The sequence below is a fragment of the Manacus candei genome, unplaced genomic scaffold, assembly GCF_025592945.1.
Source record: "Manacus candei isolate 608988 ecotype Guabito, Panama unplaced genomic scaffold, ASM2559294v1 h1tg000040l, whole genome shotgun sequence".
Taxonomy (NCBI): Eukaryota; Metazoa; Chordata; class Aves; order Passeriformes; family Pipridae; genus Manacus; species Manacus candei.
Genome location: NW_026138088.1, coordinates 1827676 through 1847080, shown reverse-complemented (window position 1 = coordinate 1847080; position 19405 = coordinate 1827676). Strand labels below are relative to the sequence as shown.

Sequence of the window (19405 nt, the reverse complement as noted above, 5' to 3'; positions counted from 1 at the left end):
GTTGGGCAGAGGGGTTTTTTTTTTGCAGGTTTAACCTCAAATTCCCAGGGTGCAGAGGGAGGAGAAAAACCCCAGGAGGTCCTGGTGGGGAAGCCCTTCCTTGGGGTCAGGTCCTGGAAGCCCCAGATCCACACCTGGGGCTCGTCACAGGTGAGAGAAAATAAAACAAAAATCAGGAAAAATAATTCCATTGACTCAAAAAATACGTCAACCAGGTAATTTCTGCATTTCCTGTGCTGTCCAGGCATTCCTGATTTATCTGAAATGCCCATGGATGAGCTTGGATTTGCCCCAGGATTTAGCCTGTGTTTTCCAGTGCTCTCTCCCCATCCTCTCTTCCATCAGACCCACTGTGTTCCCACTGGATCTGTGCCCATGGGGACGTATTTTGAAGGAATCTCAGATTTTTTTCCCCCCTACTCTCCGTCTCCTTTAGGGGAAGGGTCATAATTAGCAATTTAGCAAACTAATTAGATGCCAAAAAGCGCATCAAAGCCGTGGGCTCACGAAAATCCTGGAGGTGAATCCCCTGCAGGGTTTTTAGTCCTTAAAATAGTTCAGGTTCCCCTTTCTCCAGAGGAGGGGCTGGAAGGTGTTGCTTTGAAGGCAGAGCTGGATCCAAGGGGGTGGAGGAGACCAGGACTTGAGGCTTCTGAGCCGTGAAGGCAAAATTAAATGTCAATTAAAGAAGGCAAAGGGGAGACAGGGACAGAGCTGGGGGGTGAGGGGATGGGAGAGGAGCCCTGCAGAGCCAACCTGACCCCTCCTGGGCCACCACGACATCTGATCCCGCTTCCCAACCACTCCATGAGAGGGGAGAGGCACCAACAGGACATTCCTGAGCATTCCAGAGCCACTGTGCCCCAAAAAGCTTCTCTTTGCTCCCCAAGAACCTGCTGCTCGAGGCACCCCCAGAACAAGATTTCCCCCCCATTTCTGATGCTCTGGTGGAGGAGGAAAGAGAAAACAAACAAACAAACAAACAAAAAGCCCCAAAAACCCCTCACCAAGGTCAAAAGTTGGCTGCACTTTGCCCCCCACCACACCCAGGAGGTGCCCAGGAGGATCCAGGCACATCCAGCCTCCTCCTTGGAAAAAAAACAAAAAAAAATCTCCATTTTTTTGGTCTTCTTCTTTTCCCTCTCTCTCCTTGCCCTTTCTCCTCCAGGAAGGGGACAGACTTTGCAGCGGGATAACGGGAGGTTCCGACACGTGGGACGCGGCAGGTTCGGGATGCAGGAGGGGAGGGAGGGAGGGAGGGAAGGGAGGATCGCTCAGCACTGCTCTGCTTCCACGAATCCCTCCTTTTCCTGGCTGGCTGCTTCCACCTCGGCGTAGGTGGCGTGGTGGGTGTGATTCCGGAATTTCATGGCGGGCCAGTGGTGCGGCCTCCGCTGGGGACGGAGAAAGGAGGGAATGTCAGGAGCCGGGACAGAGCCTCACACCCCGATCCCCCGGGGAAAACGGGCCCTGGGACATGAGGACTGCTGTCCTGGGGAGAGTTTGAGGGGTTTTGTGGGAAGAAAAAAAGGGCTTTGAAAGGTCTCTTAGTGCTTGGGTTTGTTGTGACGCGCTGAAGTCGCTGAGGCGCTAAAATGGGGAATGGGGAGGGAATGGAAGTGAAGCCTCCCATCAGCCTGAAAATCCAGGATGGTCTGTGCCTGGAGCAGCAGTTGAGGATGCCCATGAGTGTTCCCTGCAGCTGTGCCCCCTCCCTGCCCCAAACAGGGCCAAGCACTGCCCCTTCCCAGCTGGGTGGGGACGGATCCCTCAGACATTCCCAGTGCCCGGGGCTGGGCTGGCAGGGCCCGCACGGATCCATTCCCGGCAGCCTCTCCCTGCAAACAGGACAGATGGGGGAGAAGCGCTCCGGGAACAAGCTGGGGAGGGATAAGGGAAGGCTGAGGGCTGAGTGTTGCTCATCCCTTGGCAGCAGCTCCCGTGCCAGGATCCAGCCCACTCCCGGCTGCCTCGGGCCCGGCTCCGGCAGCAGATGGGGATGGTTGGGCCCCCCGTCACCCCCAGAATTAAATTCCTGCCTCCAGAGCATTCCCACAGCCCTCCCACGGCAGCTGATGGCATCCATCCATCCATCAGGGGCAGGCTGGCAATTTTAGGCAACAAAAATCCAGCGGGACATTTCAGTGTAGCCTCCCCCCCACCCCGGGCCGGGCTGAGCTCGAGGAGCAGGTGGAAGAGCCCGACATTCCACGGGGGAAAACAGGCAGCGTGTGAAAAGGGGAGAGAAATAAAAGCGTGTGGGAAGGAGAGAGGCTGAGTTTAAACACCCAGCAGCCGGAGGTTGGGAGATCAGCCGTGACTGGAGGAGCACGGAAAGGAGCTGGGATGTGAACCTCCCTGCTCCCTGCTTGGGAAGGCTGGGATCTGGGTGGATCTGGAAGGCTGGGATTTGGGTGGATGTGGAAGGCTGGGATTTGGGTGGATCTGGAAGGCTGGGATTTGGGTGGATCTGGAAGGAAGGCTGGGATTTGGGTGGATCTGGAAGGAAGGCTGGAATTTGGGTGGATCTGGAAGGAAGGCTGGGATTTGGGTGGATCTGGAAGGAAGGCTGGAATTTGGGTGGATCTGGAAGGAAGGCTGGGATTTGTGTGGATCTGGAAGGCTGGGATCTGTGTGGGTCTGGAAGGCTGGGATCTGTGTGGATCTGGAAGGCTGGGATTTGGGTGGATCTGGAAGGCTGGGATTTGTGTGGATCTGGAAGGCTGGGATTTGTGTGGGTCTGGAAGGTTGGGATTTGTGTGGGTCTGGAAGGCTGGGATCTGTGTGGATGTGGAAGGAAGGCTGGGATTTGTGTGGATCTGGAAGGCTGGGATTTGTGTGGATGGCAAAGGGAGGGCAAAGCCCGCGGGGATGAGGTGCTGCACTCACCTCGATGAAGAAGAGGGCGGCGTTGGAGGTGGGGTGGCTGCTGATGTAGATCCCAGCCAGGATGATCCCGGCCACGAGCAGCACGGCCAGGACGATCCCCACGATGGTGCCGGTGGGAATCGGGGCCGTCTTGGAAGGAAGGCTGCTCCCCATGCCTGGAAAACAGGATCCAGTTGGGTCTGGAGCAGTGCTGGCGCCTCAGCAACTGCCCAGAGCTGCAGAGGGTGGACGTGGCATCTGTTAACTGGGACATCACCAGGCATTTGGGAGCAAACTGGGAATAACGTGGACTCCAAAGGCTCCCGAGCCCAGTTCAGGCAGTTGGACTTCCCTGAGCTCCTCCCAGAGAAAAGGGACACACAGGGGCCTGACATCAGTGAACAGGGCTTGGATCCTTCCCAGCCTCTGGAATTAGGAAGAGCATTATGGCACAGTTCAGTTCCCTGGTGGACAGACTGGGGCTGACCGAGGATTCAGGGAGCAGAGAGGACACTTTATATTTGGATTTTATGCTGCTCTTTGGCCCAGCTGGGGAAACTCAGAGGGAAAAGGGCTTTGTGTCTATGAAAATATGGCAAATAAAGGGAATTACATGGAAGGAGAAAACTCCCTGTCTGAGTTTGCACAGCAGGACAAACGGCACCAGGGTAAAACAGATCATTGCAGACTCTCACTTTTCACCCTCTGGAATTGCATTAACCAGGGTGAGGACGACAGGAATGTCAGGAATGTTATCTTGATGATGTCCCAGGTTCCCCTGTCCCCCCTGCTGACCACTGGAATCCAGGGAAACCCGTGTTCCCTTGGAGCAGGCAGGGAGGGGGTGAAGGGCTTACCCTCTGCTCCTGCGAACTGATTGAGCTTCGTGTCGTCTGAAAGGAGAAAACAGGGCAGAAAAAAAAGTAAAATCAGGGCCTTTCTCCGATATCCTGCACGTTTCCCACCTGCTTCCATCCCCCTGTGATGGGATCTTTGGATAGTTTCAAATCTCTGCTCGTGGAAGAGGGAGGAGCACAGGAAACAACAGTGAAAGCAGGTGGGACAGGGATCATTTTCCTTCACTGAGGTGGCACCTGGAGCACAAAAACCTGGGAAAAGGGGTCACTCAACATGCTCAGAGTGCAAGGTCTGAGCCATAAGTGGATGCTGGATGTGGGTGCCCATGTTCAGGCCGCAGCATTTGGGGCTAATACATCCCAAATAAATCAGTGGGATGTTACACTGGGGGTGTTTTCCATGGGGGCCCAAAATCCACTTCCACTCTGGAAGAACCAGGATATTTTGAACAAGGCTTTGTCTCTCGATGGTCTCCACATCCCCACCCTCACCAGGGTGAAATCCTGACCCAGAATTCCCACTGCTTGGCTTCCACATGTGCTGGAGGCAGCGCTGACACAGGGCTGGTGAGTCAGACACAGCCACCAGGAGCAGATCCAGGGAAAAGGGCTGGCTGGGGAGGATGTGGGTCCAGGGAACAGGGCTGGCTGGGAGGGACACAGATCCAGGGAGCTGGGCTGGTTGGGGAGGATGTGGATCCAGGGAAAAGGGCTGGCTGGGGAGGATGTGGATCCAAGGAAAAAGGCTGGCAGGGGAGGGACACAAATCCAAGGAAAAGGGCTGGCAGGGGAAGATGTGGATCCAAGGAAAAGGGCTGGCTGGGGAGGATGTGGATCCAAGGAAAAGGGCTGGCAGGGGAGGACACAGACCCAGGGAGGACGCCGAGGGCTGGGTCCCCCCGGTGTTGCTGGTTCCTTTGCTCTCTCCTCAGCCCCAGCCCTCCTCCCTGTCTGTTTCCTTCCAAGATCCCAAATTAACTTCACGCTCGACTGTGTCACAGAAAAAAAGCCTCTTTTTCTTTTTTTTTTTTCCAAGAACTGGCGGTGAGCTGGAAAACGCTCTCCCTGGTGGTGTTCCACCCCCCCTCCCCTCCCCTCCCTTTAATTGCTCCTTCCAAAGTCAGCCCTTGGCAGCTCCATTCCCCCACCCAGCTCCTTCCCGTGGCTGAAGGACAATCACTAATGTTCCTTTCTATTTATCCTAATTAGCAGGCGGCAGTTAGGGACTATTAAGCAGGGAAATTGGAGTGATACCTGCCGGGAGGAGCCGAGGAGCCAGCCCCGTGTTAATGGGATTAGAGCACGGGGGTCTCCAGGGAAACCCGGGGCTTTATGTGGAGCTTTCCGAGGCTGGAACGAGCAGCATTCCCAAGGAGAGGGCAATCACCTGGATTAATTCCAGGCTGGGAGTCCTGGCAGCCCCTGAGCTAAACCCAAGCCTGAGCCCCACTCTGCAGGATTAACCCCCCTGGAGGAGGCTGTGGGCACTGCCCACCACGGATTGGTTGCTGCTGACCTTCACAAATGGGTAAAAAAAGCTGGAACGACTCCAAAACTCTTCCCACTGGAGGGTTTCATCCCTCCCTGTGCCACATCCCCCCAGGTCTCACCCCTTGGCTGCCCTTCCTTCCCTTTTCCACCACCCCCTGCACTCACCCCTGCCCAAGGCCAGGTTGGTCAGGGCTTGGAGCAACCTGGTCCAGTGGGACCATGGCAGGGGGTGGGACTGGATGAGATTTAAGGTCCCTTCGCACCCAAACCATTCCATGATTCCATGATTTAACTTTACAGATCCCGGGAATGTCGCTCCTCTTTTACAGAGGGAGACACTGAGAGGAAATTCCTCCCTGTGAGGGTGGTGAGGCCCTGGAATGGATTTCCCAGAGGATGCCCCATCCCTGGAAGTGTCCAAGGCCAGGCTGGACAGGGCTTGGAGCAACCTGGGCTGGTGGAAGGTGTCCCTGCCCATGGCAGGGGGTGGCACTGGATGGGCTTTAACGTCCCTTCCAACCCAAACCACTCCACGAGTCTCCTTCAAAACCCACGTTGTTCCTGGATTCCTTTGGACAGGAATTGGCTTTGTGAGGCCCTGGAGTGAAGGACCTTGGCAGGGACGTGCCCCAGGCACGGGATGTCCCCCCTACCTTCGGTGGTGAGGCTGTCGATGAAGAGCGAGGCCGTGGAGGAGGGGACACCCTCGCTCAGGGGGGACAAGGAGCTGTCAGGAGGGGCTGAGTAGTGGCTGCCTTCTGCCAGATCCTCACAGGTCTTTTCATCTGACTGGAAGGAAAAAGGGAGAAGAGCTGTTTTTCCCCAGGAATGCCAGGGGAAGGGCTGTGCTTCCAAGGCTTGGGGCTTGCTGAGCCCCCTGAGGTTCAAACACTGCAGGGGAAACAGGTCCAGGGAAGAGGAGGAAAAGTTTGGGAAGCACTTAGGCAGGACAAAGGACAACCACTTGGCAAGGTCCTGCAGCCTGGACTTTGTGCATCACTGGGTGACCTCCTGCAGGTCCAGTTTCCCTCACTCAACCCTCTGGGTGACGGGGAACAAAGCTGAGTTTTCAGCAAGGAAAAAAAAATAAAAAATCAAACCAACACCACACACACACACAAAAAAAAAAAAGCCCAAAGCAGAACCAGATGTTTCTCTCGAGCTGATCTCTGTGAGACAAAGGAAGGAGTTCATCCAACGAGATAATTGTGCTCACAAGGACGAAAACAGGGCTCGTTCCTTCCTGCTCGGGAGTGAGTAAGAGTCATGCTCTGGGAGGAGGAGGAGGAGGAAAAACACCCCAGAGTGCTCAAACTGCACTGTCTGGTGACTCCTGGAGCTTCTCAGCACCTTCAGGAAATATCCAGCACCCAGGAAAGGCACCAGCAAGGAAAACCCTGGATTGGATGGAGCATCCTTTGACTATCCCAATGCAGGCATCCTCTGCTAAGAGGTCCTGCTGGAATGGGAAAGGGGTAGATAAAGGGGTATTATCCAAAGGGAATATATAAAGGGGTATCCAAAGGGAATAAAAGAACACCTAAAGGGGATAAAGGGATGTAAAGGGATATCTAAAGGCAATAAAGGGATATCTAAAAGGATATCTAAAGGCAATAAAGGGATATCTAAAAGGATATCTAAAGGGAATAAAGGCATGTCCAAAGGGATATCTCAAGGGAATAAAGGGATATTTAAAGGGAATAAAGAGATATCTAAAGGGATGCTCAGTCTGACCCATGGGTCAGGCAGAGCTGAGCATTCCCTCTTTGAGCTGGGACATGGCCATGGATTTCCCTGCAGAGCAGGATCATTCCCAGCCCAGGAGCTGAGCAGGGATTCCCCCCGGGCTCACCTGGCCACAGCCATAGGACAACCACTCCTCCCGGTACCGGTCAAAGCCACTGGAGCACCTGGGGAGGAAAAGTGGGATTGAAGGTGGCAGGAAATGCTGGTGGCACTGCTCGTGGTTTCTAAGCTGCCCAAGAGTCCCAAATCCTGCCCTGGTGGGCCCTGTGTATGGACCCAGGGACGAACAAGGACGGGAAGGGTGATACCCAAGGTGACACCCAAGGACATGGGGGTTTCCAGCACAGCTGTGTTGAAAGAACCCAAACATTCCCCCTTCCAAGAGGAGGAGAAGGGTCAACACCACTTGTCCAAGGGAAAAGGAGAGGCAGAAAAATAGGAAAAATATATGGCCTGAGTTTGAGTTTCCATCCCCCGGACTCTGTGCCAGGGCAAGGCCACGAGCTCCACGAGGCTCGCTGGGTTTTTTCCAGCAACATCTGCACAGGAAAAACACACTAAAGAAATTATAGATGACATCAGGCAAACCAGCAGCGAGAGAAATCCCCGCAGGAACAGGGAATGGAACAGCTCCCTGACCTTTGGAAAGCCTCGGGGGGGAGCAAAATCTGAACCAGGGGTTCAGGTCACACAAACACCAATTTACCCAAGGACCACAGAAAGCTTCAGACCCTGCTGAGATCTTTGCTTCAAGCACAGTTCCTGTCACAACTGTGGGCTCAGGAGAGGCAGAAATACAGATTCCACTGCCCAAGCAGAGAGCTGAGAGGACTCTGGGATGGAATCATGGAGTTGGAGCTGGGATGGAGCTCCAGCCCTGGAACCACCCCCCCAGCTGCCTTGGGACGGATCAAGTTGGCTTTGCAAGACCAAGCTGGCTGAAAGCCAACAAAGATAGGGGTCTGTTTGCTCCAGCTTGCCAATCCCACTGTGTTTTTTTCCACGGGTGATTCCCATTTGTAACCTGAACTCCTCGGGCTGAGCCGCGGTGACGGCGACAGGACGCGCCCGGAGTCACCAGGGCAGGAGGGACAGGAGCAAACACCACCAACCACTGGGATTTGGGAAGATGAAAAAGGGTGGCCTGAACCCTTACACTGCCAGAGGGCAGGGTTAGATGGGATACTGGGAAGGAATTCCTGGCTGTGAGGGCAGGGAGGCCCTGGCACAGGTTGCCCAGAGAAGCTGTGGCTGCCCCATCCCTGGAATTGTCCAAGGACAGGTTGGAGCAACCTGGGATAGAGGAAGGTGTCTCTGGCCATGGCAGGGGGTGGGACTGGATGGGCTTTAAGGTCCCTTCCCACCCAAACCATTCCCTGACATGATAAAATCAGATTTGCAAACACCGTAAATTTGGAACAATCGGAATAACCAAGTGTTTGAACCCCTGGGGTTCAGCCCAAACCAGACCCAGACGAAGCCACTGTACCCCAGGCTCAGTTTTGCCCCCAAAGCAGGTGTGAGAACATCCCATCCTCTGCTCTGAAGCCACCACTGCCACTGACAAATGACATTCCTGTGTCACAGCCCACAGCAGGCAGGGAATCGATGCTGATTTATGGGTGGTCTTGCTGATGGCTCAGGATCTTTTCCTGTCCCCTGCTCACACCCTGCTGGAAGGAGGGGGGCAGGAGCCTGTGCCTTCCTGGGAGAGCAGGATTTCCACGTGAGGATCTGTGTTATTGGGTCCCCTCCCCTGCCACCAGCTCCAAATAAAGAGTTCAGCACAATCTCATTAAGCTCCCGTGCTCTGTGTGGAGCTGCTGGAGCTGGAGGAGAGCAGGGGGCAGGACCAGAGCCTCCAGTCACCCCAAAACCAAGGCAGCAAGTGCCCCCCACCCTGGCTATGCCTTGTCCCTCCCAGCTGGGGGGTGATGAGCATTCCCAGCTCCAGGACCTGCCTGGAGCCTGTCCCAGCCTCCCTTCCCTGCACCTCTGTCTGATCCCAGCCCAAGTCAGGACAAGTTTTCCCCGTGTTTAAAGCTGACTGACAAAAATGTGAGTCCTGCTCCAGGTCTCAGCCTGTTCCTGGACCAAAAACCCCAGGAAACGTCTCCTTTCTGTGGCTTGTAACTGGAGATCAGGTCAGGGCTTAACCGTGACTGGGAGACCAGGAGCAGCACCCAACCAACCCAAAAAACGGCAAAAAGAGGGGAAAATACTAAAAAAACCCCCAGCACCACTGACCCAGCCACCAACCCTGGCCCTGTGCTCCCTGTGCCAGCTCTGGGAACATGGGCAAGGGAAGAGGTGGGAAGGAATCCCAGCCCAGGTACCTCTGCAGGACGTGACACCAGCTGCAGTTGAAGGTCAGCTCCGAGGTCACACACGTTTCACAGCTCTGGTGCTGGAGACAAGCTGGGAAAGAGAGAGGAGAGACGTTCCAGCCCGGTGCCAACATCTGTGAGGGCCCAGGGGAGCAGATCCAGGAGCTGGTGGCTTGGGCAGGACTGGAGGAGCAGCCACTGAGGGTCCAACCCAACCTCTCTGCCAGGGACCTGCAGGATGGGCTCCCAGTCCATCCATAAACCTCCTCCTGCTCTGTTTGGCTGGGAATTCAAACACCTGTGAGGCTCTTTGCCCTTTCTCATTGCACAGAGGGTGTTCCTCAGGAGGAAGGTCCAGCACAAACAGCTGAACCCCCCCTGGTGCTGCGCCCACACGAAGTGGTTCTGCAAGAACACCAACATTTGGTGTCCTCCTGTCTAGGAAAGATGGTCAGGAGGGGCTTGGCTGCAAAGAAAGAGAAGGAAATCAGCAGTTTTAACAAGCCCCTCAATGGCAGAGCCGAGAGTGGTTCCAGTGCTGTGACATTCCCAGGGATGAAGGCCTCCACTCCTCATCCCCTCTCACATCCTGAGCTTTTCCCAAGCCATGTGGAGGCAGGGAGCAAACTCAGACCTCTAAAGCAAGCCAGTCCATCCCTTCTGCCCTGAACAAGGCCAAAAACTGAACCCCCAGAAGCAGCAGCAGAGTGGGGCTCTCTGTAGCTCTGTGGCTCCCGTGCAGACATTGCTCTGAGCTCCCAGAGCTGCCAGGGGGGGGAAAAAAACCCAGGCAAAAAACAAACCAGCAAATCTTCAGGAGAAAAAAAAAAAAAAAAACCACACAAAAAACAAACCAACAGAGTCACTGCAGAATGGTTATTTATGTTCTGCCTGCAATAACCTGCCTGCTGTTAAAATTGTCATAAAATACCCCGGGGAGAGCGTTCGGTGCAGCCCCTCCGTGTCTCCATGGCAGATTTACCTCCCAACCCGCATTCACCAGCTGCTGACGACTCTCCCTCGTGCCCGAGTGTCCTTGGATCCAGCCACTAAAAATGGGGCCCGTTTCCCAGCAGCTCTCAGAAATTTCGGCTCCGTGTGGAGGCGTTGAAAATGTCTCGTGTGCGGACCCGGCGCGAACCCGCCGGGGCCCGGCAGGATGAGCTGCAGCTCGTGGAGCAAAGAGGAGGAATTTCGGCTGGGAATCGCTGGCAGTGCAGGGAGCGAGGGATTAAGGGGTGGAGGGTTGGTGAGCAAGGAGAGCAGGAGGAAAGGTGCTGGTGGAGCAGGTCAGAGCACAGCAGTTCCATCCCAGCTGGCACCGCTGGACCACTGAGCAGAGGGAAGGTGGATTATCCCTGCAGATCCCTCCTTCATCAGCAATTCCTGTGCCAGCTCTGAGCTCTGCTGCCATCCCAGGCTCCCATCTCGGCCGTGGAGCGTGCCAAGGTGGGGTTTCTGCTGGCTCAGGTTGGCTCTGAGGGGGTTGACCCACACAGGGCTGGATGTACGAGAGGTTCAGCGACAGCCGGGCACGGTGGGGACCCCGGGGCAGGGGCAAACTGTGCCCTGCTGGGTCCCTGCACAGCTCCAAGGACCCCGGGGCAGGGGCAAACTGTGCCCTGCTGGCTCCCTGCACAGCTCCAAGGACCCCAGGGCAGGGGCAAACTGTGCCCTGCTGGGTCCCTGCACAGCTCCAAGGACCCCGGGGCAGGGGCAAACTGTGCCCTGCTGGCTCCCTGCACAGCTCCAAGGGTCCCACCTGCCAGGCCAGGGATGGCATCCCCCTCCCAGCCCCCCCAAACCCGGCTGGAAGTCGGGGCTCCCCGGGTGAGATCCCGCAGGGAAGGGGCCAGGGCTGCACTCACTGGGCAGGGGGGTGAACTCCACGGCAGACAGGCTGCTGATCCTGCTCGTGTCCAGCTCCACTCGGTGGTACTCGTAGATGGTCCGGCGCCGGGACTCTGCAAGGCCAAGCCTTGGGGTTAGGCCAGGCCTAAACCCCCCCCCAGTGAAGGGATTTATGTGGGAGAGGTTGGGGGGGCTGCTGGGGAAAGGTAAAGGTGGCCCCAGGCCGGGGGCTGCAGGAGAAGGGACGGGGAGAGGCTGGGGGGGCAGGAGGGGTGGCAGGGCACAGATCCTGCCCCCCTGTTCTGCCAGGAGGAGTTCAGGGCTCGCTGTCCCCTCTCCCTGACCAGAGGCTGCGCTGGTGGACGCGCTCCAGCCCTGCCTTGCTCCAAACAAACACATTGTTCCTCACTGACTCACGGGCTGGAGCCTCCCGGGGCTCCCCCCAAAGCTCCCCCTTCCCCCCTGCCCCGTCCCCTTCCCTCTCTTTCCCCTTCATCCTGAGGTCCATCCTTGGATTCAGGCTTCTCCCAGATGGTGGCACCAGCCAAGATGCTCCTCTGGCATCAATCTCTGTGGACAATCCAACCTCTCCTCCCAGCACGGGCACGTGCCCTGCACTTGGAGCCCAGGAGATGAGCAGGACGAGCACCCTCCCCTCCTGCCCCTCCTTCTCCACCTCGTGAGGCTCTTTCATGCCCAGTTCTTGCACTTCTTCTCCCCTCACAGCCCAGGGCAGGGCTTGGGAAGGCCGTGGGGTGGAGGGAGCAGCCCGTGGAGGAGCAGCTGTGGGGCGGGAGGGGAGGAACCACCCAGGCTGGCCCCGGTTCCTGCACAAACTGCTGTGAACGGGTCATAAACCGGGGCCAGATGGCTCCAGGAACAACAGGGGAAAGCCTCCACACCGGGAGGGAGGAGCAGGGCTGGGCTGCTCGTGACTGGAGAGGCTGGAAGAGCCTTTCTGGGGAGCTCAGCCCAGGCCTGCAGCTCCCGGCACGCGTGGAATGAGCGTGTGGACATGGATGGGGGTGTTCCCGTGTGCTGCTGACAGAGGTGCAGATCCCAGTTGTGAAAACACATGGAAGGACACCCAGAGCAGCAGCAGGGTGGCTGCAGACCCTCCAAACCCCCCATCCCTATGGGAATGGGGCACACTACACCCCCCAAGCCTCTTGTCCATCTGCAGCCCTGCTTGGAATCGGAGGAGAATTGAATTCTCATCCTCATCAGCTGGGAATCAGGGAAGAGCTTGGCTGCTCATGGAGAGCCTGAACACACCAAGGTCCACCCAGAGCACGAGGCTGAGAGATGGTCCTGGCCACGGGGAGATGCACCAGGGGGATGCACTCCAAGAGGGATGCCCAGGGAACACGGGACATGAGGGACAGCCAAGCCCCACACACCTCCTCACACTCCCCTGCTCCCTGGGATTCCAAGCAGCTCATCCTCACGTCCTGAAGTGCCCAAAGGTGAGGAAGTCTCACCCTTCCCTCCCCTCTCCCAGCTGCCAAGGCAGCCCTGTGGGATCCCTGTGGGATCAGCTCCCTCCCTGCCCCAGCAGCGACTCACCAGGCACGTCGGGAGAAGGGTTGAGGACCATGAAGGCGTCGGAGAGCCCGGCCTTCACGGGGTGCTGGGTGGCACTGATCTGCAGCACTGGCACTGGGATCTGCAGCCAGGGGGACAGCACAGGATGGATCCCAGCCCCGCCCCAGCTCCTGGTGCTGCTGCAGAGGCCTCCAGGAATGCCCATCCCCAGGGTGTGAACTACAACCCCAACCCCACCCTCCTAAACCCACAGGGACCCCCGTGGGGACCTGCTCTGCCTTCCCCTGCAGGAGGAGGCACCTGATGCCCCCAGGTGTGCCAGGAGGGGGAGGATCTCTCACCTCCTTGTACCCAAAGACGATCCTCCCGCTGCTGTGCAGGGCTGCCTGGAAGGTGAAGCTGCCCATGTCCTCCTTCCCCTGCAGGTACACCTTGTCCCACTGCACCACGAAAACCGTCCCTGGAGGGGGGGGTTGTGACCAGAGCAGGTCAGGCCTCTCCTCATCCCACCTGCCTGACCCGTCCTCTCCTGCCCTCCAAGGCATCTCATCCCTCAACCTCCAGCACTCTGCTCCGAGCAGACCCCCCTGCCACCCATCCCAAACCCCCCCGGGGGGCCAAACCCCCCTGGGGGCCAAACAGCCCCTGATGTGCCCTGCCCACAGCCCCACCTTGGCCCAGAGAGCCGAGCTGTGCCCGGCTGGATGAGGCCAGAGCGGGGGCAGCCGGGGCAGGGGGTGCCCGGGGCAAGGGGTGCCCAGGGCAGGGGGTGCCCAGGGTAGGGGGTGCCCGGGGCAGGGGGTGCCCAGGGCAGGACTCACCATTGTCCAGGTACTGGACGGTGGAGTTGCGGGAGTAGCTGGGGTTGAAGTTGGCCATGAGGGGGGCGATGTACTGGGTGGCCGTGAGCATGCGGTGGATCACGTCCCCCACGAAGATAAAACCTGAAGCAGGCAGAGGGTGAAGCAGCACAAACCACCCCCAGGACTCTCCCTCCCACCACCCTGCCCTGTTTTTACCCCCAGAGTCCCCTTCTGGATTTCCTCCAAGCTTGTGTGACCCCCCCCCAAACTGCTGGAGGACCGGAGGCTCCGGCAGCACCCAAGTCCCCAAACAGCAGCAGCGGAGCAGGGGGAGATTTGGGGGTGCAGGGAGAAGGTCAGAAGGGCTGTATCCCCTTCCCCAAGCTCCCTGGGGCTGTGGGGTGAGGTCAGAGACAGCTCCAGAGCCATGTCCATCCCCTCCCTGCAGGAATCCCACCCATCCCATCCATCCCACCCCATCCCGACTCACCGCCCGTCGCTATCGTGACCTGCCGCAGGAGGTGGCCGTAGAAGGGGAAGTCAAAGGAGAGGATGATCCTCTGCAGGAGGGAGGGGAGGTGAGGTGAGAACCACGCTCAGCCCTCGGGAAAACGCCCAAGGGAATGTGGGGGGGACTGGTCCGTGCCCTGGACAGTGCTTGGAGGGTGGGAGAGGGGCGGGAGTGGGGTCCTGCGGGTGCTCATCCCCTTCACCCCAAACACTTCCCACGTCCTGGGATGTGGAAGGGATTCTGCTGCCACCGGGACCCCCCTGCTGGGAGAGGGGACACGGGGACAGGGCCGCTCACCGAGGCCTGGCGGTGAGTGTTGGAGAGGATCCCGTGGATCTTCACTTGGTTCCCGTTGGCCGCTGCCATGTCCACCCACAGCCCCTTCCTCTGGGCCTCCCCGGGGCCGAACACCCGCGACACGTAGTAGCTGTGGTTGTCCTCCTGCAGAGGAGACCCAGTGGGATCACCTGGATTGCCCCGCGGGGATGTGAGCCCCTGAGCAGTCTGGGCACAAAGCAGCGACACAAATCCAGCCTGGAAAACCCCGGGCGCGGCCAGCGGGGGATGCTGAGCAGCTGGAGAAGGTGCAGGGAATCCCACGGGATACCGGGCTGGGCAGAGCCAGGGGTGACTCACGAGAGAGAGAGCTCTCGGCACAGCACGGGCAACATTCCCGGGAAGAAAATATCCCGCCCCAGAGCCAGGGGCTGGGAGCTGCAGCTGAAGTGGCCACGGCAAGAGGAGCAAACAACCGGGGCCGTGGAAGCCCAGAGGAAATGATGAACCTTGGAATGAGCAGCTCGGGGAAAGCGGCCGAGCCGCTGCTGCCAGCAGGGAGGGAGGAGGATGAGGATGAGGATGGGGGGCACAGCAGGGGGAGAGGGACGAGGGATGTGCTCCAGGGAGCGTGGAACGGAGCCTCGCTCTGCCCGAGGGAGCAGATCCCCCCTGTCCTCACCCACAGCAACGAGAGGCACCCTGGGGGTCCCCCTAAAGGCACCAGCAGCACCCCCGGGCCCCCCAAGCCCCCTCTCCCAGGCAAACCAGAGCGTGGCCCAGGTGCCAGCTCTGCCACGAGTCACGGGAACAGACGGGAACAGACGGAGGGACGGACACACAGCTGGGAGCCATCGCCTGTCAGGGGAGGCCGGTTCACACCGAGGTGGGGGGGAGGACGGGAAGTATCTTAATTATCCCTAGGAAAGCCTCGCTCCAGCACTCCGTGCCAGCAGCTGGCACGATGCCAGGCTCGCCGCTCGGCCCCATCTGCTGCTCGGCCCCCTCCGACCCCCAAAACCCCCTCTGACCCCCCAAAACCCCCTCTGACCCCCGGCATCGTCCCCCTCTGACCCCGGGACCTGCTCCCAGCCCCACTCCCCGCACATGACCCCGGGTGCCGGAGGCAGGGGAGGAGCCCTCAGCTGGAATAAAGAGCTGTCAGAAAAAAATCCTGCAACTTGTGGTTTTTTCCCCGCTTCCCCAAAGCTCAGGGAGAGTCGTTGCACTCCTCAGCCTCTCCCAACTCTTCCCCATGGGAATTACAGCCCGTTTGCTCCGAGGGGCTGACACATCCCAGCCCCTCTGGATGGGGAAACTGAGGCTGTGCTGGCACCTGCTGCATCCCGGCACACACCTCCCCCTGGAAAACCCCCGGGATGCAGGGCCAGGCCGCTGCTGGGTGACGAAGGAGAAAACCTCCCGTGTCCTCGTGTCCCCCACTGTGCCTTCCCAAAGTGTTCCAAACAATCCAGGGGGGAACAGGCAGGCCTGGAGCACAGAGGATCTGGCTGCCACGCTCCTGACCTCACCGCTGACTCACCGGGATGTTCTAATCCGTCACCTTGACTGGGTTACAGCAGGAATTAGGAGAGGAGAGGTTTGGGGCACAGGGATAAATGGGGTAGAGCCTGGGGAGGGACGAGACCTCTGTTCTTTGGGACCAGCGCTGCCTCTCTGCACCCCTAACCTGGAATATTTTGGGAGGAGGGAGGGAAAACCCCTCCGGACCCTGCACTGGCACCTCCCGAGGTGGGATCCCACCTTCTGCAGGTGGGACGGGGTGAGATGCACCTGTGACCTCACCCACGGCCCCACTCCTGGAGCAGATCCCGAAGCCTCAGGAAACCACTGCCTTTTCCTCCCGGGAACCACAGGCACCGTCACACCCTCCCTGCGGCTCCCCGGCATCTCCAAATGCCCTGGTGGCCACCAGTGGTTTTGGGCTGGTTTGGGGTATTTTTAAACACTTCCACATCGGGATTTTCTCGGTTCCTGGCCCTTCTTCATCCCCGGTGGATGAGCTGGAGCTGGAGCAGAGTGGAAGCTGTTTGTCCCCTGCCTGCTGTGCCTCGGGGGCACCAAAAACACTGGGAAAAGTCACCCTCCACCAAAACCCAGCCACTCACACATCCCTCCCACCCCCAGAGCTCAGGAAACTCCTCTGGCTGCCGAGGGACACTGCCACAAATAACCGGGAGCTAATTGAGGGCGGGTAATTAGGCACAGCAGGGGAAGGAAGGTGTCCCAGGAGGTGACACTGCTGCTGCTCAACTCGTTAGTGGTGACACAGGGACAGAGACCCCCTCCTCCCACACAGCCCCCTCACTCCCTCTCGGCCCCAATGAGGTTACTGGGGGACAGTGGCATTGTACTTGTGGCACCCACAAGCAAAGCATCCCGGGATTTCCAGACCTGGGACCTGGCAGGGCTGTGGAGGCCGCAGGGCTGGGAGCAATCCCAGGGCACTGGGCTGTAATTATCCCCTGGGATGTGGGATCCAGCTCCCTGCCCAGCCCAGGAATAGCTCCCGTGGTTGGGAACAGCTCTCCTGGTCAGGCACTGGGCGGGGGGCAAAGGGGGGACCCCCACTCACCACGATCCGGGTCTCGTTGGCCGGCAGGGTGTCGATGGCCAGGCTGCCCCCGCCCAGGTCGTGGCTGATCCGGGTCCCCTCGGACGTATCCCGAGCTCTCCGTCGCCCTTCGCCCACCGCCGGGCTCCCGGGGGGGCGTCCTGGGGGGGCACAGGGAGGGGTCACGCCAAGAGGGCACCCCCGGGACCGGCCCTGTGCCCCAGCAACGCTCCTGGTTATGTGACACGAGTTTGGGGGGGTCTCAGCCTCGATCAGCAGCGTCACGGCGAGGATGGACACGCAGGGCAGGGGCTCTCCGGAGGAGGGTGGGGACAGGTGACAGTGACCCCAGGCAGGGGAGGAGAGCGGGGATGGAGGGCAGTGAGGAGGCAGAACACCTCCAAATGGCAGCCCCTGCACACGCCAGCGTGACCCTGGGGAGGGGGAAGCTGCACGAGCGTGGCCATGTCCTCGATGTCCCCGAGCTCATCAGCCCCCTCCCCACGGCTGGGATGGGCTCCGGGTGCCAGGGAAGACCCCAAGCATCCACCCCCAAAAGAAACGTGTCCCTTGTCCCCTCCTGACACATCTCTCCAGCCCTGGGGAGGCAGCAGAGGCCGGAAACATGACTGAGGGCGGGGGGGGGGGGGGATAAAAAAGCCATTTGGGACCAAATCTGCGGAGAATCATGAGATTCCCGGCAGCCCGGCGGCGCGGGGGCGGTGGGGACAGCTCGCACTCGCCCACGGGCAGGGACACGTCTGTCCCCAGCCAGGGGACAGCAAATCCCCCGGGGGGGCCGCGGGCAGCTCCCCTCGCCCTTGGGAGGGGGTTCCCACCTTCACCCCTGGGGAGATAATTGCTAATTGCTGCCTTAACGAGCTCCCGGACCCCTCCTGGGGCTGGATTCTGTTCCCAGAGCTCCGGCAGGGGAAACTGAGGCAGGGGGAGTGGGGCTGAGCTGGACGTGCCCCAGGGGGGCTCTGGGGTTGGGGGTCACACTCGCCATCCCTGGGGGTGCCGGGGGGCCCAGACCTCACCCCCGCTGGGAGGTGTGGGGTGCCCCAAGGAGCAGAGACCCCCACACACACACACGCACAAAACGGCTCCCCAAAATCTCAGCGGGTGGCTGCACCCACAGCCGGGACAGCACCAGCCGTGCCACGGGGTGCCACGCGTGGGGGAATCCCGGGTGGGGGCACCCCACAGCCCCCCCTCTGCCCAAGGGGGCTGCCCCGCACAGGTGGGGGGGTCCGGGCACCCCATCTTCGCCGTGGAGGTGCCGGGGCGGGGGGGGGGGGGACACGGGGTGGGGAGCGGGACCCCCGCGGCAGGTCCCACGGCGCGGGTGGGTGCAGCGGGCTGCGGGGCACGGCGTGACACGCACCTGCGCGCTTGGGGGGGCACGAACATCCCCCCAAAGCACAGCAGCAGGGGGGCACAGACCCCCGGGACCCCCGGCGGGGCCGTGCACGGCGCTGCCCACCCGGGACCCCCCCGCGCCCCCAGTGCCGGGGTCCCTCCCGGAGCTCGCCCGCCGCCCCCCCCGAGCCCCCCCTACCTGCGCCCAGCGCCCCGCGGAGCAGGAGGAGCAGGAGGAGACCCCCCCAGCGCATGGTGGGGGGCGGCGGCCCCGGCGGTGCTGGGGGTCGGGGGGCTCAGCGCCCCGCCATGGGCCGGGACCCCCGGGAGCCGCGCACCGAGCGGAGCCGGAGAGGAGCCGGGCGGGGCCGGGGGCGGGGCCGGGGGTGGGAATAGGGTTGGGAAGGGTTGGGATGGGATGGGAAGGGATGGGGATGGAGGCGCCAGCAGGACCCTCTGTGCTCCCGGGGGGCTCGGGAATATCCCCCCATCGCGGGCTGGGCCGGCGCCCCTCACTCTGCAGCGACATCTCCGGGTGCTGACACCCCCCCCACACACACTTTTTATGGGGGCTGAGGGGGGGCACAAACGGGGTTGGGGGTCCCCCCACCCCGTCCCCACTGCGGGCACCCCGGGCTGCGAAGGGGGGGTTGCTCGGCTGAGCCCACCGGCCCCGCGGGGGGACGTGCCCCCCCCCCCCCAAGCCACAGGACCATTGCAGCCCCCCTGTTTGGGGGTCCAGCGCCTCATCGCCCCCACCTCTCGCACCAACCACCCCCCCCCGAGTCTCCTCATCCACAGACCCGCAGGAGACGCGTCTCCGCAGCAGGAATGTTTGTGCCCTTCCCAGTCCTCCCGGATTTTCCCCTTGGAGCAGGAGCAGCAGATATTGGGGGCTTGGGGGGGCACGGGGTGCGGGACTACAGGGTCAGAGGCACAAGGTGGGGGTCCCACTGGCACCGCAGAGCCTCGGGAGCCCCCCAACGCTCCAGCCCCCTCCTCTCCCTTTCAGCCAAACTGGCTTCTGGCCACCCCATGAATTGGGCAGCATTTTGGGGGTCTCCGGCTGCACCCCAACCCCTCAGCCCTGGTGCCGGGGGGGTGGCTCAGCCCTGGGTGCCGGGGCGGGAGGAGGGTGCAGCCCCCCCAACCCCCCCGAAGGGATGTGCCTGTGCCCAGGGCCTGGGGAGCGC

At 60.3% G+C, this 19405-nt stretch overlaps 1 protein-coding gene across 1 annotated transcript; it reads right to left on the bottom strand.

Moving 5' to 3' along the window:
* Nucleotides 1-1113: 1113 nt before the first annotated feature.
* PLXDC1 (plexin domain containing 1) lies at nucleotides 1114-18563 on the bottom strand. Its single transcript, XM_051794719.1, has 14 exons — nucleotides 18412-18563; nucleotides 16872-17011; nucleotides 14297-14440; nucleotides 13979-14048; nucleotides 13507-13629; nucleotides 13027-13145; nucleotides 12707-12806; nucleotides 11158-11253; nucleotides 9299-9380; nucleotides 7069-7126; nucleotides 5870-6005; nucleotides 3726-3761; nucleotides 2890-3044; nucleotides 1114-1394 (listed from the first exon to the last, which is right to left on the bottom strand). The coding sequence occupies exons 1-14, from the start codon at nucleotides 18464-18466 to the stop codon at nucleotides 1275-1277; spliced, it is 1434 nt and encodes a 477-aa protein (XP_051650679.1). The 5' UTR covers nucleotides 18467-18563; the 3' UTR covers nucleotides 1114-1274.
* Nucleotides 18564-19405: the final 842 nt, after the last annotated feature.

Bases quoted from the DNA above. Each gene is read 5' to 3' on its own strand.
- PLXDC1 (XM_051794719.1), bottom strand. From the start codon at position 18,466: ATGCGCTGGGGGGGTCTCCTCCTGCTCCTCCTGCTCCGCGGGGCGCTG. The intron at 12,807-13,026 runs GTGAGAGATCCT...CCCTGGCTGCAG, and splicing joins TCGTCTTTGGGTACAAGGAG to ATCCCAGTGCCAGTGCTGCA. The intron at 3,045-3,725 runs GTAAGCCCTTCA...CCTGTTTTCCAG, and splicing joins TCAGTTCGCAGGAGCAGAGG to GCATGGGGAGCAGCCTTCCT.